This window comes from Heliconius melpomene, chromosome 9, assembly GCF_056956725.1.
Source record: "Heliconius melpomene rosina isolate 202511_hmr_F chromosome 9, ASM5695672v1, whole genome shotgun sequence".
Taxonomy (NCBI): Eukaryota; Metazoa; Arthropoda; class Insecta; order Lepidoptera; family Nymphalidae; genus Heliconius; species Heliconius melpomene.
The window spans coordinates 2,866,363-2,882,766 of NC_140397.1; the positions used below are offsets into that span (position 1 = coordinate 2,866,363).

The following is a 16,404-nucleotide window of genomic DNA, read 5'->3' on the forward strand; positions in this document are numbered from 1 at the left end:
CCGTAGTTATACATTCCGTTATTTTAAAAAAAGGCAATTATTACTATTATAATATTGTTTTGTAGACCATATGGAATCGTAAATATTGTACAAATTCATCCAATAAACTAAAAAATATTTGGATGTTTTATTGTAACTTTAAAAGTTATACATAAAATAGTGCTTTGTACGCTTTAGTTATTTAGAAGGCAATTTAGCTTTAAAATCCGAATGACTATGGAACTAAACGTCGTTGTTCAAGATGTGGACACAGAGGATATTTATTTTGCAAGAAGAGAAAGATGATGAAAAGGTGTCTTGAAAGAGACTCGACGTGGTCAATGTTTTTTTAAGATTCTAAAGAACTTTAAGAATTAATTACTGGTTGGTATTTAAAATCAATCATCAATCATAAACATACGTTTATTATGTGGGCAACATCATCAATTATCACCATTCCCCAAATGTTTTACCATATATTTTGAATATTATAACATCGCTATAATGTCTTATATATATATATGAGACATGGTTCCTGTCATTGTACTCAAATAAATTATTAAATATCGAATGTGTTTTAAAGTAAAAACCAATAAATATATTTATATTTTACGATAGAGGGGTAAATAAAACTCATTTTACGAGAATCAGTATTCTTTTTACACAGTAATAAACTACCTCAACCTCGCAACTGACACTTATATACTTAAAATATTATACGAATCTGACTTCTTATCTAAATTATTATTTATATCAATAAAGATTTCTATTTGTGAGAATATTATATTTATATTTACGTTGTATAAAATGAATGCTACTTACTACAGCAAGTGCATTCATAACTAAAAACTTGGAATTTTCTCTTATATCTATATCGACATTACACAAAAGTAATTTATTCACGTCCTGGCACTGTTCAAGTTTCATCGCCGATTCTCAAAAAGATAAATCCTTAAAATTAAATCTATACAATTCATAAAAAAAAACAAAGAATGACGAAAGTCGCTTGGCGTGGTTATATACAATTTAAAATTTCTCAAAATCAAAATTTATATTTATATTATTCTCAATTTAAAATTCATATTGTAATGTAATCAAGTAACATTATTTGTTATATAATTACATTCATAAATAAAATCCGAATATAATACAAATCAAAGATTCCACATTCAATATATACCTGTACATACAACAGTTCACATAAAATGCTTAAAATCTAAGTCATTGCATAAAAAAGATTTCTATAATAAGTCTATTTTCAATATTTTTACTGTCTGTTCACAGTCAGATATACAAAGTAGAAAAAATATACATTGTAACCATCTTTACAACCATAAGGAAACCATTTGTTGGTATCAACAATTCATTGAATGTCTTCTCCTAAACAAAGCCATGTAAGACTGTTGTGGGATCCTGTAGCCATCTGTTTTAGTTTAGTCAAAGCCACCAAATGATTGCGAAATAAAATCTGTAAATAAAAATAATTATTCATTTAATTTTTTCTCCATGTTTTATCCCATATTGCACAATAGGCAGATAGAGAGAGAGAGAGAGAGAGAGAGAGACACTGGATGTCACAATGTTTTAATGCCTGTGTTTGGAAAAAGGTCTATTTTATTTTAATTAATTACAGAAGCATGTAGTTAGTGGAGGTGATTGCAAGACCTTAGCTGGTGAGCAGCGCGATGTTGATCTCCTTGACCATCTTGACGCGGTGTAGCATCTTGGCGAGTGCGGCGCGGCTGAGCGGCTGCGTGGAGTACCAGACGGGCGAGTCGGGCACGCACGAGCGCTCAGGCTGCAGGTAGAACACGTCGTTGCGCGTGCGCACCGACTCCGGGCTGCAATGGGTTAGATATTATTATAACTTCACACTCAATTCAAGGCAACATATCATTGCTCTGAAAGCAGCTCTTTACAAATTAAAACCAGACTGCTGCTTTCTGCTTTATACCTTCGCAGCCAGAGAGAATGGAGCGCTAAACGCGCATGCGCGTGCCAAACGTTTATGCATACCTCATTCTCCTCTGTTATCAATCCAAATACATACCCTTAGAGATTAGTATCTTCGATACTGTGTTTCCAACGACATTCTATGTATCTCTTCAATTAAGTTGACTCTGCATATCCTACGGAGAGATCTAATCTCCACAGTATTCATTTTGCTTTCATAGTTCTGCCATGTTTCGCTGCCGTATGATAGCGTCGGTACCAACATTGCATTGTGTACGACCAAACGTGCAGCTGTGCTGACGTTTCACCGTCTCATCAATGCAGCTAAGGCTCCGTTAATCCTGTTACCAGCAGCAATGCGCCTTTCCATATCCATCTCGTATCTTTCATTTCTACTAAACGTATTTCCAATTCCTACCATTTTCAATCCCTTATTCTAATATCTTAACACTATTTCTCTCAAAAACCAGAATCTTTGTCTTGCTCGCATTCTGAGTTCGATCATTATTTTGACACCCTTTTTTTACAGTGGTGACAAATGATTGTTACATGCAGATAAAGTTACACACATTCCATTTAAATCAGATTCAAACTGTATCTTCTGAATAATATTTGTAGTATTCTACACAATTATATTTAATCTAAACTAAAAACATTAATTCCATATTTGTAATGTACAACTTACCACTTAGAAATATAAAATTCGTATAATTTAACAGGACACCTAAGTGGATTCTCTTCATTTTCTTGTTGCTCATATACTTTCTTTTTTCTTGAATTTGCTTCTACATCAAATACAAATAAAAAAAACATTGAATAAATATATTTGACTTAATGTATTAAAGAAAGATTTACTAACGACAAAATTAAGTTGTAACAAATGTATAAGAATTGTGATGTAGTTTGATAACAAATTATGATTTAATTGGCTAAAGGGCTTGGGATCAGCTTACACATCGCGGGCTGTATGTGTTTTACAAATTTAAAAATTTATCAGCTTACCTAAAGCCGACTGGGGAGGGTAGAACCTTAACAAAACATTCCTAGAACCAGGTATTTTGGCTTGTCCTGGTTGATTCGGATTCCGTTTCCAATGTTTCATTATATGTGAAAACGATAGCTGCATGTGCTCTTCAACCGTCTGAAAATAAATTGAAATTATAAATATATATAATAATATTTTTTTTTTGTATCAGAAAAAAAAATTCTACAATGTTTTTTGTTAAAATGATATCATATAACAAATTATATTATATTTCAGATTCAAAACAAGATCACATAGACTCTAAGTTATACCATAATAAATAAAAATAAATATTATGTTATTTCTTTATTTAAAATTTTAATTACGCTTATTTCGTGAAGTGGGTACAGAAAACAAAGTAATAAATTATTTTATTTAGATTTTTTATATATAAATATACTAAGTAAATTTATATCTAGGCGAATATCATTTTTATACAATAAATGTAAACTTATTATAAACTTTTCTGTTCGCGAAATTAAGAACTTCAAACACAATTCAAAAATAATTTTATACTTACAACTAAATTAAAGTGTTTAGTATTAAAAAACATAAGCGTAGATAATAAAACGTGTGGCGAGTGCGCTCCCAACTGTTTACTTTCCCATAAATGCTCTTCTTCCACTCGCGTTACTATGTATTCTGCAAAAAAAAAAAAATAATGATTTGGTATGAATTTAGGACCAATAATGGTTGTCTATTCTATTCTCTATTAGAAATTGATATGACATTTCCATCAGAACGTAATTACATAAAAACGTTGTGTCCCACACAGTACTTGTACCACATGTACTCGTAGCAGGGTTAGCAGAGAGAAATTGAAGACCTAGTGTTAAGATTCTCCGATCTGTTTTAGACATTAGTGGTCCCCACTTTCTCACAAATTCTGAAGACATTGCTTATTAAATGGTGGAAGTAAACACCTTGATTTTACTAGTGTAATCTATGTTTAAGAAACGATTGGTATTTCTAAGAGTTAAAAAACGTAAAAAAGTGTTGAATTCAAAATTACTAAATACTTACGTGAGTCATTATATAAAACTGAAAACTTTCTGGCTACCTCGTCCAAACAATCAGTGAATTTCTCATAGTAAGGGTCCGTAAATATATTGTCTATCCTACCATTTTCAAACAAATATTGTTGTATACCTGCAAAAGAATAAAATTAATGAGAATGTAAATATTTTATATATTATACTAAAATATTTTGCATATTTAATAAAACACAATTGTTTCTTGTTATATTTCAACAAAAAAAAAACACGGAAGCCACAAACGTAACCTAAACGTTATGGAGGATATATATGATTATATATTTATATATAACGTAATATCTTATTAATATCCATACCTATATTATAAATTCGAAAGTAACTCTGTCTGTCTGTCTGTCTGTCTGTCTGTCTTTTACGCAATCAGGGCCAAATCGCTAATTCTATTGTGATAAAATACACATATAGAGATACTTGAGGGTCTCGGGATGAACATAGGATACGTTTTTTTCTCATATTTGTAATATTTTCGATATATACCAATATATTAAAATATATATTAATTTGACATGCAATTTATTCCGCCATGTTAATAACAACCGTCGTTGCTAAGCAACGATTTGCAAAGTTTGTTGTTAGAAAACGTCACCCAAAATGAGCTTGCTTAATGCATACATGGCGCGCGCCGCTATAGATTTGTATACATTAACAAAAATTAGATGATTTCTATAATTTGATATTCATCCTTATGAAAATAAATATGATAGTCACTTTTAGCATTTCATCTAGATGGAAATTATAGTTTACTGTATAACATTCTAATAAATAATTAAGGAGATGTCACTGATTCCAAACGACCTAGCTTACGAGTGGTATAGTATGATCGACGCGAACGGGCAGGACTTTGATGGTTTAATAAATTTTTATATATTTTCGAATTACTGTTAATTTGTATGTAATTATTTGCTGCTTATAATTAATTTATCTCAGTTCGGTTATCTATACCGATGTTATACACATAAAATATCGTAAATTTAATCATTTGAGATTATGTTTAATATTGTTCGCAAAAATTAATAATTATTTAATATAGAAAAATGTTTAGTACGCGCACACGGCAAACTTTAGGTACTTTTTCTAATATTAAGAGTTTCCTTTAGTTACTTTTACTTCTTTTGTTTGTTCATTTCGGTTACTCAGATATTTTTTCTAATAATAAACCTCCACTTATTATTATTTTTTACTTATTTTAATTATTTAGACTTATATTTACGCGGGCGTAGCCGCATCCGGGCCCACTAGTACGTAAATAAAAACTTGTAACTACAAAAAAAAATGCATTATCACAACCAATCTTATCTATATCAACATTGACTTCATATGTACAAATAGTTCTAGTAGTACTTTTTTAGAAAACGTATACAAATGAACCTGTTAGAATCTGTTAATTTTTTAAGCTTCATGCTGTATTCCGCACATAGTAGAGTAGGCAGAGGGAACCTGGGAATCTAGTGTTAAAACACCCCGTTCCCGTATTAAGACACATCTGATTCCCACTCCCAACCCCCTACAATTTTTTACAAATTTTCTAAAAAGAAGTATTTTTCTTTCCCAAGTCAAGGCTAAAAATGTTAAAAATATAGACTAAATATTATAAATGCACATACCTAAAACCAAATAATAAATAGTATCCGGAGCATATTCACTCCCATTGGGTTTACGGACTTCCTTCACGAACAAACACAAGGAATAATTTAATTCGTCAGCCGTCAGTTGTAATATTTCCGATTTGAAAGGTTTCCGTCGTATTGAACTCTTTTCGATTTCTGCATTCTTCGTCATCACCCATTGCTTCCATGCGTTTACGCCAAAGGTATACTACAAAGAAATATATAATAAGTCAGTTATTTTTCTAGTATTATATAAATATTATTATTATTATTATTCTATTCCCTTTAATTCATAATTGTGTGATAGATATGTTTTATTTACTTATTTATACACGTAAATAAAACTAACTCACCGATATCTGTACATGGAAGGTATATGACAAATTTATTATTGAGTGCATTTATGAATGTTCAATTAAAAACGTGTTCGTTCTGTGCGGGTTTATAGGATGACTGCTACTGCGCATTTTTATCCTGGTACCATTAGTACTGATTGATTGATTTATTGAGATTGATTGATTACGATGATTTGGTGCCAGTAGTTCTGTTATACAGTACTGTCGACGAGTTTTGGCCCCCCAAAGTTAGATTTTCCTAACTTATGTACATTGTGGACTAGTGAAGAAAATGAAATAAAAAGTAACAAATGAAAATGAAAAGTAACAAAATATCCTAAAATTTTGCGTAGCTGTCTGAATAGCTGAGTAGCGTAAGGGTGGTATTACTATGTTGTACTATAGTGCAGACCTCTACTACGCGTTGTTTTCCTAGTACTACGATACGACGCTAGTGTTGGTGTCAGAAGTACTATAGTATAGTATACAGTAGGAGGGTACCTTGAGACACATATTAGCATCAGGTTTCTCCATGGGCTCACGCGGCGGGTCAGGCGCGGGCGCGGGTGCGGGGTCACGACGGCGCTTGGGGCGGCGCGCGGGCGGGGGCGGAGGCCGCTTGCGCGCTACTCCTCCGGCGCCCGCCGCCGCCCCCGCTCCTGCCCCTGCACTGCTCGCCCGTAGCGCTGCCACCGCGCGCTGCTGCTCCAGCACCATCATGTGTTGGTGCATGGTCTCGCCTTCTAGACCTGACAACAATAAGTATTCTTAATTGCACATTTCTGTACATTACTAAGATTTTTATGTAAAATTACAAATAAAAAATGCTTGTTATTGCCTAAAGAATAAAAATATCTTCGAAGTTTGCTATGTAGAACGCATTTTAAACAAAATATTCGGGGTTTTATTTATTTAATTTGATTTAAGATCCTTAGGTGGCCTAAACAACTAACCTGGCATGCCTGGATGTGAGCTAGGTGTAATTGTATTGGCTGTCATGGCCGACTCCAAGTCCACTGGCTGGTCTTCATATTCAGTGGCCATTTTTAATGCCATTTGGAGCATATCTTCACCAAAAGCATTATTACCATCCATGCCTCCAACAGGACTGAATCCTTCTTCTGCAAAAAAAATTATAATTATTAGACAAAGAGTTATGGAACATTTAGTAAAAAATTATTGTCGTGACGCAGGGATACATGGGTGTAATTAACGCGACGGTTGTAGGTTCAGTTCAATCCCCACCCCACAGAGAATGAATTATTATTTCTCTAAATTTTTGCCACTCAACACGCGATGCTTCGAAAAATTCGAAAGTGGGAAACAGAGAAGACTCTTCGACTTAACACTAGAATACCTCTGTCTACCCTGCTTTTTTTATTTTTTTAATTTAAAAGATGGTAAAATATTTTTGATGAATCAAAAAATTAGGGCTAAAAATAATTCTATAGGTAATAGTTATATTTAAACTCGATAATAGTATAAATAATTACCGTTCTCATCTTCAGTATCTGAATCACTCTGGTCTTTCTTCTTATCACCTGCCACCATTTCGGCCATCATGAGGAGCTCAGCTTCAAACGGATCCGTTGGCATTTTATCATGTATTTTGTTGATTTCCTTCATAATTCCCTTAGCAGAATTTCTTGTTGTTGGTATAAAAACAGGAGTAGGTATTGGTATGGGTATAGGGACTGGCACAGGGAAGGGTAACGACCACATCACACAAGGTACGGGGACGTAAATGGGTACGGGGACAGGGATAAGTACTCGCCTTTCCAGACTGGGGTCAGTTTGACACTCTTTTGTACACGGATGAGGACGACACGACACTCCTTTAGATACCATCATGGGTTTCGTCATAGTGGCTTTATTGGCTACTTCGTGCGGGGGTAGGGTTTTGACTATAACGTGGTTGTATATTTTGGGAGGTAAAGGAGGAGGTGGGGTGACAGGTTTAGGAGGAGGAGGGGGTGTTATGGAGGCTTGAGGGGGTTCTTGTTCCGCCTGAGATTGAGCTTGCTGATGTCGCTTGGACTTGGCTCGTGTACTGTGTACGAGGGGGGGCGGGGGGGCTAAAGACTGGACATTTGAAATAACGGGCATACCAGAAGAGGAACGCTGTTGGTTTTTTGACGCTGTAAACAAGGTGTAGTTTATGTATAACATAGAAATAAAATAATTAAATTATAAATTTTTAAATATATTTATTTTAATACATATTAATTGTTAATTTTATATTAAATACATACCATTGTTTTTGTGAGTAGCTGCAGAATATGTTCTTCTAGGAGCCCCTGTGGGTACAGCCTTTTGTTGGTCGGCAGTTTCACCAGACTGTACCATCGGTAATGCTTGCTTCGAGTACTGACCCTGTCAACAATTTGTATAAATTTATTATTTCTCTTTAAAGTACTTAAGTAAATTTCTTCGTAACTTTGTTCTTCACATTAGTCTCATTTTAACCTTTTTTAATACCTTGCTTGACCCAATCGGACAAGGAAATTATATAAGTAAAACTAAAAAGTTTTTACAATATTAATTAGCTGACGATTTTGATTGAATGCTCTAATATTGGGAAGTACATGTTTGAATTGAAAATATATATTTGTAACATTTGTGTTAAATTGGTAATTTATCAAGGAATTATTTACATTATCTGTCAAGATATTACTCGCTCTACCTGAGGTCAGAGTTACCTCCCGCGCTTTAAGTGTGTCATGTGCATATACGTCTAGTATTTACATTTAACCACAGGAGCGAAACATCCGGCAGAAGTTAGTCTACCATAAAAGGTTTTTTTTTAGTTACCCTATATTGAGGCCGCCGCGAGTCTACGCCGTAAATACGACATGTCGAGAGCTCGCTTCCCACTCGAGGAAATGAAATATTTATTTAATTTATATTTCTATTTCTTCTCACTGGTCTCGAGATAAAGCACGGCGGAGTGTTTCGCCACCCTACACGCAACGTCTTCAGAATTCGGCGGAAAGTAGGGAACGAAATGACTTAACACTAATCTCCCTCTGCTGCATGCGGGATACAGCGTGAAACTGAAAGAAAAAGAAGCTATGAATGTACCTGAAATGTCATAACGCACTGGTAGGTGCAGAAGTTGCGCACTGTCGCGTCCGACATGGTGAGATGGTACTGCGCTAGCTCCGTCATCTTGCACATGTCACATTTTGTCCTAAGAATTTAAAAAAAACTTATTAATAAAAGTATATAAAACGTGTTTTACCCGCCCCCCCATATGAAGTTATGACTTCGAACACAATTATATTTTTTTAGTTTCATGCAGAATCCCGCACATAGGAGAAAGCAACGCAAATACCATTAATATTTCATATTTAGTCACTTCCGTTCCCCTCTTTCTTCCGAATTTTGTTGTCGTTCAGGCGGTACATGTTGAATGATTGATATACAACTTACCGTCTTGAAGACACCGCATTCACCGACACCAGATAGAGATTCAAACAATTGAGAGAACACATCATAATGGACTGCCCATTGGACTGAGACCGCTTAATCATGTCGAAATTATATTTCTTCACTTTACACCAATTACATGGCACAATGTGTCTGGAATTACTTATGTATATGTTCATACAGGACTTGGAACAGAAACAGTTGGGCACCGAGCCGTCGTATATTGTGAAAAACATGTTCAACTTCCTCTCGAAATATTTTTTACACCAACGACATTGATCTGGAAAAAATAATAAAACCTGTTCAATTTAAAAGTAATTTACAAAAACACAACAATTTATTGTATTACATTCCTTGAATTTAAATATATCACTATATATTACGTAATTATTTGAACATATTTTTTAATATTTATAAGTTTTAATAATAATTTACTTTTCAAAACTCCACTTAAATACCGGAAATAATACAAAGTTATACATACCTGGAAATATATTATTAACAAATTTGAAAGCAGCAAAACAGGGATCTGAACACAGCCTTTGAGAAACATCTTTATTCACTAACACTTCGATGGTCGTCGCTTTTTCTACAGAACAGACAGCACATTTGGCCCACATCGGTTGGGGCACCGGGTTCTTACTCATTTGATCGAACTTTTCCATACAACTTTGGGAGCAGAAATCTTTAAACTGGCCCTTGTCACCGACCGGAGCCAAAAACCCTTGATGACCCTGAGATATATCTTTTTGGCAATAACAACATATTTTCAAGCCTTTCTTAAACTCCTCCAAACACGCCGAATTACAAAACTGTCGTATATCATAGCCAAATCGTACGCAATATTTTCCTAAACTCGTATGTAGTACCGCGTTGCGACAATTTGAGCATTTGGATCCGATGAGATTTTGGTATCTCCTTAAGCACACTTCGTTACAGAAGTCCATTGCTTCCCACATAAGCATCTTCTCCTCGTCACTGAGTATAGTGTGACAATGGGTGCAGGTTCGAATAAAAGTACGTTCTCTTTCCTCTCTGGCGGCCTGCACCATTGCTGGAGTTCTAGTTTGAATTTTATACGCTTCATCTAAATATTTATCTGTAGCGTTGCTAATCACTTTTAATTTAAGTAATGGCGGATTCGCCGGTCGCGTCGGCGTCGGCGTCTTTTGCGGAGGGACCCGGTGCACCCTTTTCTTTTTTAACAAATACCTACCGTTTTCTTTAGCATTCAAATTCCTAAGACAGACCTGTTCACATATGTGTAAAGAAATCCCATATCGCACTAAACTATATAAACATTCCTTGAATTCTTCACATACACAACAGGTGGCTTCTTCGGGAGTTTTCTCTTCTACTGTAATTCTTTTTCTCTTGATCGTATAAAGGTCTTTTTCGTAGGCCATCATACTGTGCAAGCATTCTGAAGAACAATAATTTGTATCTTCACCATCAAAATTATAATAGAAGTAGCATATTTTCTTCTCTTCACATTCAGAACATGTAAGCATTTTGGGTATGATTTCATCGACAATATATTTTTTACTAACAACTATGTACTGTCCGGGATTTTTTTCTTGAAATAATTTGACACATGCCAACTCACAAATATAACTAAATCCATCCTTTGTGGGAAATCTAAAATTGCATGATTTTTCTTTGTCACAATGTACACATGTCTTGTCAAGAGGACTAATTTGTTGTATAGTCTCTGAATCAGATGATTTATCTTCAGTCTCAATGATTTCTTCATTTTCAAATTCTTTGTCTGTTGATATGAAACAAAATAGGTATAGTCACTATTTAAATAAATGTGATAGTTGTGGCTTCAAATCACACTTAAGGGAATCATTCACATTCTGCTCACAAAGCAAAGTGTGGTGTTTAGGTCCACCACTTAACAATGCAGAGGGAACCGACTGCCTCTAGGTTGTCTTTCTCTACCCTGCTATATGCAGGATACAGTGTGAAGATAAAAAAAACGCTATTAGCATATAGACATATAAAATTCACAAAACTGAATATCCTCTACCTCCTCCATTCTCCTGTGAAGGGTCTTCAGTACTAACATCCGCGTCCATCGCATCGCTTGCATCTTCGGCGTTAAGCTCCGAAATTTCCTCAGTCACCCCTTCACTGGTCTCCGGCACTTCCGTTTCAGTCTCTTCTTTGGGTACCGCCGCTTCTGCTGCTAGTGCTGCTTCTGTTTAAAATAATAACACCATTTTCAAATTATTATTTTTATAATTATTAAAATTATATATGAACTATTATTTATTTAATGTGATTTATGGTCTGAACATATGCATTTGTCCTCATTGCAAATCAAATATTTGTCTTAATAGATTCCAGCACTTTTAAATAATATGACATAAGATCTTGATCATAAGACACATAACAACATAAACTATAGGAGTCTTTCCAATCCCTAAAATATGGAACGAAATATATATATTTTAATATAATAATATTATGTGTATTGTAAGTTTACTGAACAATTTCCATATCAATACCAAAAATAAATCATTTATTTCAGATTTTTGGACATGGTCAAAATAAATCTTTGGTATATAACACTCATTTATTAAATCATTAGCACTAATCATTTATACAAAGACAAAATTTCATATATATAAAAGTATAATAAAGTTCTTTATCAAGTTTTTTTTTTATTTTTATAACTGACCTTCATCCCTTTTCCGTTTATCAGCTAAAACTTTTTCAGCGGCAGCCTTATCGGCTTCCGAAATCTCTCTTTCTGTATCAGGTAACAAACACACTTCTTCATCTGCACCAGGTTGCTCTACAAGTTCTGGTAAACTACTATCATCCTCTGAAAAAAAAATTATAGCTTCTTATAAAAAAAATTCACAATGAGGCTGATGTGGCCCAGCAGCACATCATTTAACTGGAAACTTTATTGCTGCGGTCTTGATGCAAAGTGCTTGATGAATAAGGTCTCACCAGTCACTTAATTTTAGTTATAAGACTAATTGCAGATGCGAAATGTGGAAGATATCCTGCTATAAGTCGGTAGGCAGTAAACCTAGTATGCCAAAGTGGGAAAGTGATAATATTTCCTTCCCTCAAATAGGGAACTACGCCAACACCATCTATTTGTAGTTATATTTATATCACAATGGCCCCAAAACATAATTTAATAGATATTGAATTGTAATTTTTGCTACAAAAAATTAAGTTAAGTTACCTGGAGGATGTTCATCTTCAGCATCATCATGACCATGAACATCACCTGCATGTGTGTCGGTATTATGATCATCATCATCATCATCATTAATGTTTAATGTTGATAAATTTGCCTGCCCTGGAGTATCAGTTGAATCTGAACGATCTTTTAGCAAAGCATCAAAGGGATCTAATGCCTGTAGAAAGTAAATAGAAAAAAAAATTAAGTTAAGTAATTATTTAAACATGGTAAGTAGAGAGTTTAAAGTATAGTAGAGAAACCTAGTGTTAAGACAGTTCTTGGCTATATGCCTGGTAGCAAGACAAAGTATGACATTTAGTTCCGTCATTATATACAACTTCTCAAAAATTAAATGGATTTCGAAGTGAACATAATAAGTTTTATATACATGAAACAGAATAACATACTTGAGTATGATCTTCTTGCTGATCATCAATAGAGCAATTGGGTGCAGTCTCAAACTCCGGTTTCCTGATTTCTGATTTATCATCACCTTCATCTCTATTTTCATTATTTTGTTGATTTGAGTCTTGGCTTTCTGTTGGTATTTCTTTATCTGTTGTACTTGGTTCAGTCTTTTCTTCAGAATTTGCCTCGGCCTTGACTTCCTCAGGAGCTTTGCTATCTAATTGGGGACTCTCTTTTTCTTGTTCTTCCTCTTTCAAAAGAATGTCTTCAGATTGAATTGTTTGTTCTGAACTTATTTCTTTATTTTTTTCTACATCCTCAGTTTGGTCTTCTGGTTGTGTAGAAACATCTGGCTTCTCTTCTGAAAAGTCAATGTTAAATATTTTAGAACAATTATATGTATAATAAGGTAAGTGGGAGAACACTTGTACATTTTACTAGGATCATTAAATGGCAGGTTGTAGAAGCCAATGTTGCACTTTACTTTTACTAAACAGGGAAATACATATTTAAATTATAAACATTTCTCCAAGACAGAATTGACTCCAAGCCAGTGTGTAGATAAATACTAAAAATCAAATTATAGCAAAAAAATTAATTAACATATTTAAAATATATTTAAAAATCATGATACATTATACAACTTTTTCTTGCATAACAGGTTAGGTTAAGAAACTACATTTACTGTTCACTGCCCAATTTTCAAGGCATTACAAATTGGCTACCGCAAATCAACAATGCTTTGCCTACCAGAGCTTGTGAGGATTGAGCCATAAACTTTGCAGGCATTTTTTATGATAATAAAAAAACTATCTAAAATACCTGTTTCTGAGTTTTTATCCACACTTTCCACATTTTCAGTTGGTATATCACAAGAAGTATCTGTTACAATATTAGTGTCCTCTTTTTCTACATTTTCACAGGTGTCACTGTTTTCAATATTATCACTATGTTCTTTATTTACATCATGGTCCAAATTATTTTGTATATCACTGTTAACTTCAGTATCACTATTTATATTGCTAACATTTTTATCACTATGAATATCAACACTTTCAGAAGTTTCCTTTGTAACTTCAGTTGTTGTATCGGTTTCAGTATTTTGAGCTTCGGGGTTTTCCGCTTCGGTTTCAGTAGTGGGCTCTACTTTGCTCTCGCTTTCTATTTCGCTGGGCTTTTCTATTACTTCTTTTTCGTCCATTGTTAGAAATCAATTGGAACAGATCACAAAAAGATCAACATCTGAAATAAAAGCGAAAATAATAATAAGCAGTCGCTTACAGAAAGTATACATAAACCGAATTTTGTACCAGTTGTTTGCTATGCGCTAGCCGCACCCGGCAATTTTTGAGGTTAGGAATACTACAACATTTTCATATTGTCACATATAATAGAAATAACAGAGATTCATGTTCTAACTCTATAATATTACACAATATTTATCAATTTAAAAATATAATCCAATGGTATTTGTAAAAAAAAACAGCAATAGGAATGCAATTGACGCCACTAAGTTCAAGCCACATATCCCGCGCTTATTCTTTTTTATGGTATGTTTGTTTAAAATTAAAATTACTGACTTATTCACTTTATATAGCCAGATATACCGATAAAAGTTTTTTATTTAGTAGTTTGTTTTATATTAACTTTGCACTTCAACAATATGTATTTTTGAAAATTGCCAAGATTTAAAATTTTTGTCGGTACGCATTTAAAAATTATGCTCTAAACTGTAAGCTATTATTGCTTAGCTGAACAATTTGAATTATACGATACAATCACAAAAGAACTTACAAAAATGAAATATTTAACAAATCACTTGAAAGCCACAACAAACGACCACCATATTGGATTCAACCAGTGCTTGCAATTTGCTGCGGATGTGATGGATTTCACCAACTGAAGAACTAGCATGATATATTTATTTATATTACTTTAAACATTTTATTTCTCAGTTATCAAATACTCTGAAATTATTATTATGCTGTAGCAAAATGTAAAATTTTTAAGGCTCACACAGAATAAAAAGCAATCAATGTTTTAAGGCAGTCAAGTATAATACTTCTTTGTGCTAATGTTGGTATATTCAGACGCTATAATTTAGTGATGTTCGCATCATTCTTACATTGCAATTATATCGAGCTATGTTAAACTGCTCATTATAAAATTATTAATAGTAATAATCAGATAAATATACTTTATTAACAAGTTTTACAAATAAAAATATTAAATTAAAACATTTGTATAGATTATAAAGATATGAATTAATTTCAGAATCACTCATATGTTTAAAGTAACATAATATTAAAGATAGAATTACAGTGCTTATCGATATTATTAAATTTACTACTATAACCTACTTTATAATATAGATAGACTTATACACTTAGAATGTTATAAATATATATAACATAATGTTATATACATAGGTAATGTATATTATAAATTACTTATGTTATATATTTATTATTCTATTTTTTTAAGTTTTTTTGTTATAATGTTACTTGAATAATTTAAATAGAACTATTCTGTTCGAAAATAAATCTTAACCAAATAATATTTTTACCTTGTTTTTCCAACACTAACAGTTCCTTACGTAAAAATTATCAAAATGTAATGAATTATACTATCTTGGACAACTAATTTTATTAATTTATTTATGAAATTAAATTAATAGTAAATGTAAATATAATAATAAACGTAAACATAATATAAAAAATCAGCTTCACGTTGTATCCCGCACACTCGACAGACGGAGACACTCCGTTACCCACTTTACGCCGAATTCTGAAGGCATTGCGTGTTGAGTGGCAGCACTCAACGCCGCGCTTTGCCTCGTCGAGGCATTAGAAATATAAACGTAAATAAATATTTCACTTCCTCGAGTGGGGATCGAACCCACAACCGCGGAGTTACAGTCACTCCATTGTGCCGCTGCGCTACTACGGCCACATAATAATGACTGTTATAATTTATAATTTTGTTTAGGGCGTGCGGCGATACTTGTCTTCAATATTTATAAAACTCTTCCGTTATTGAGTGAACTGATAACGTATAGCGTAAACTATTATACATAGATCGCTGAAATTTGACTTGTAAGTTAAGTGTAAAGGAATCTTAAGCGTTTGCTGAAATTACTAGGGAAACGGGAAAAAAAGAACTAGCTGCAAATTATTTATAATTTGACAACATATTTTACTTGTTACTTATTCCAATAAGCAAAATAAACTTTAAAGATATCTAAAAAGAAAAATAATCACGTTTGTCAACATTTATTCAAAATTCTTAATTATAAAAAATATGAGAAGCAATATTAAATTGATTTTTACATATATTTTAAAATCTATTATTTCAAAATAATATTGATATTTAATAATTACTAAATTATTTCATTAATAAAAAAACT

The 16,404-nt window shown here is 33.1% G+C and overlaps 1 protein-coding gene across 1 annotated transcript; it reads right to left on the reverse strand.

Annotated features, from left to right (window-relative positions):
- Positions 1–615: 615 nt before the first annotated feature.
- woc (zinc finger protein without children) lies at positions 616–15,070 on the reverse strand. The gene is made up of 20 exons (XM_085190051.1): positions 14,793–15,070; positions 13,821–14,240; positions 12,998–13,359; positions 12,591–12,765; positions 12,069–12,215; positions 11,415–11,585; positions 9,867–11,150; positions 9,386–9,662; positions 9,035–9,143; positions 8,206–8,326; positions 7,447–8,091; positions 6,907–7,074; positions 6,455–6,702; positions 5,616–5,826; positions 3,980–4,105; positions 3,477–3,598; positions 2,935–3,073; positions 2,618–2,717; positions 1,645–1,820; positions 616–1,447 (listed from the first exon to the last, which is right to left on the reverse strand). The coding sequence occupies exons 2-19, from the start codon at positions 14,197–14,199 to the stop codon at positions 1,646–1,648; spliced, it is 4,959 nt and encodes a 1,652-aa protein (XP_085046177.1). The 5' UTR covers positions 14,200–14,240; positions 14,793–15,070; the 3' UTR covers positions 616–1,447; position 1,645.
- Positions 15,071–16,404: the final 1,334 nt, after the last annotated feature.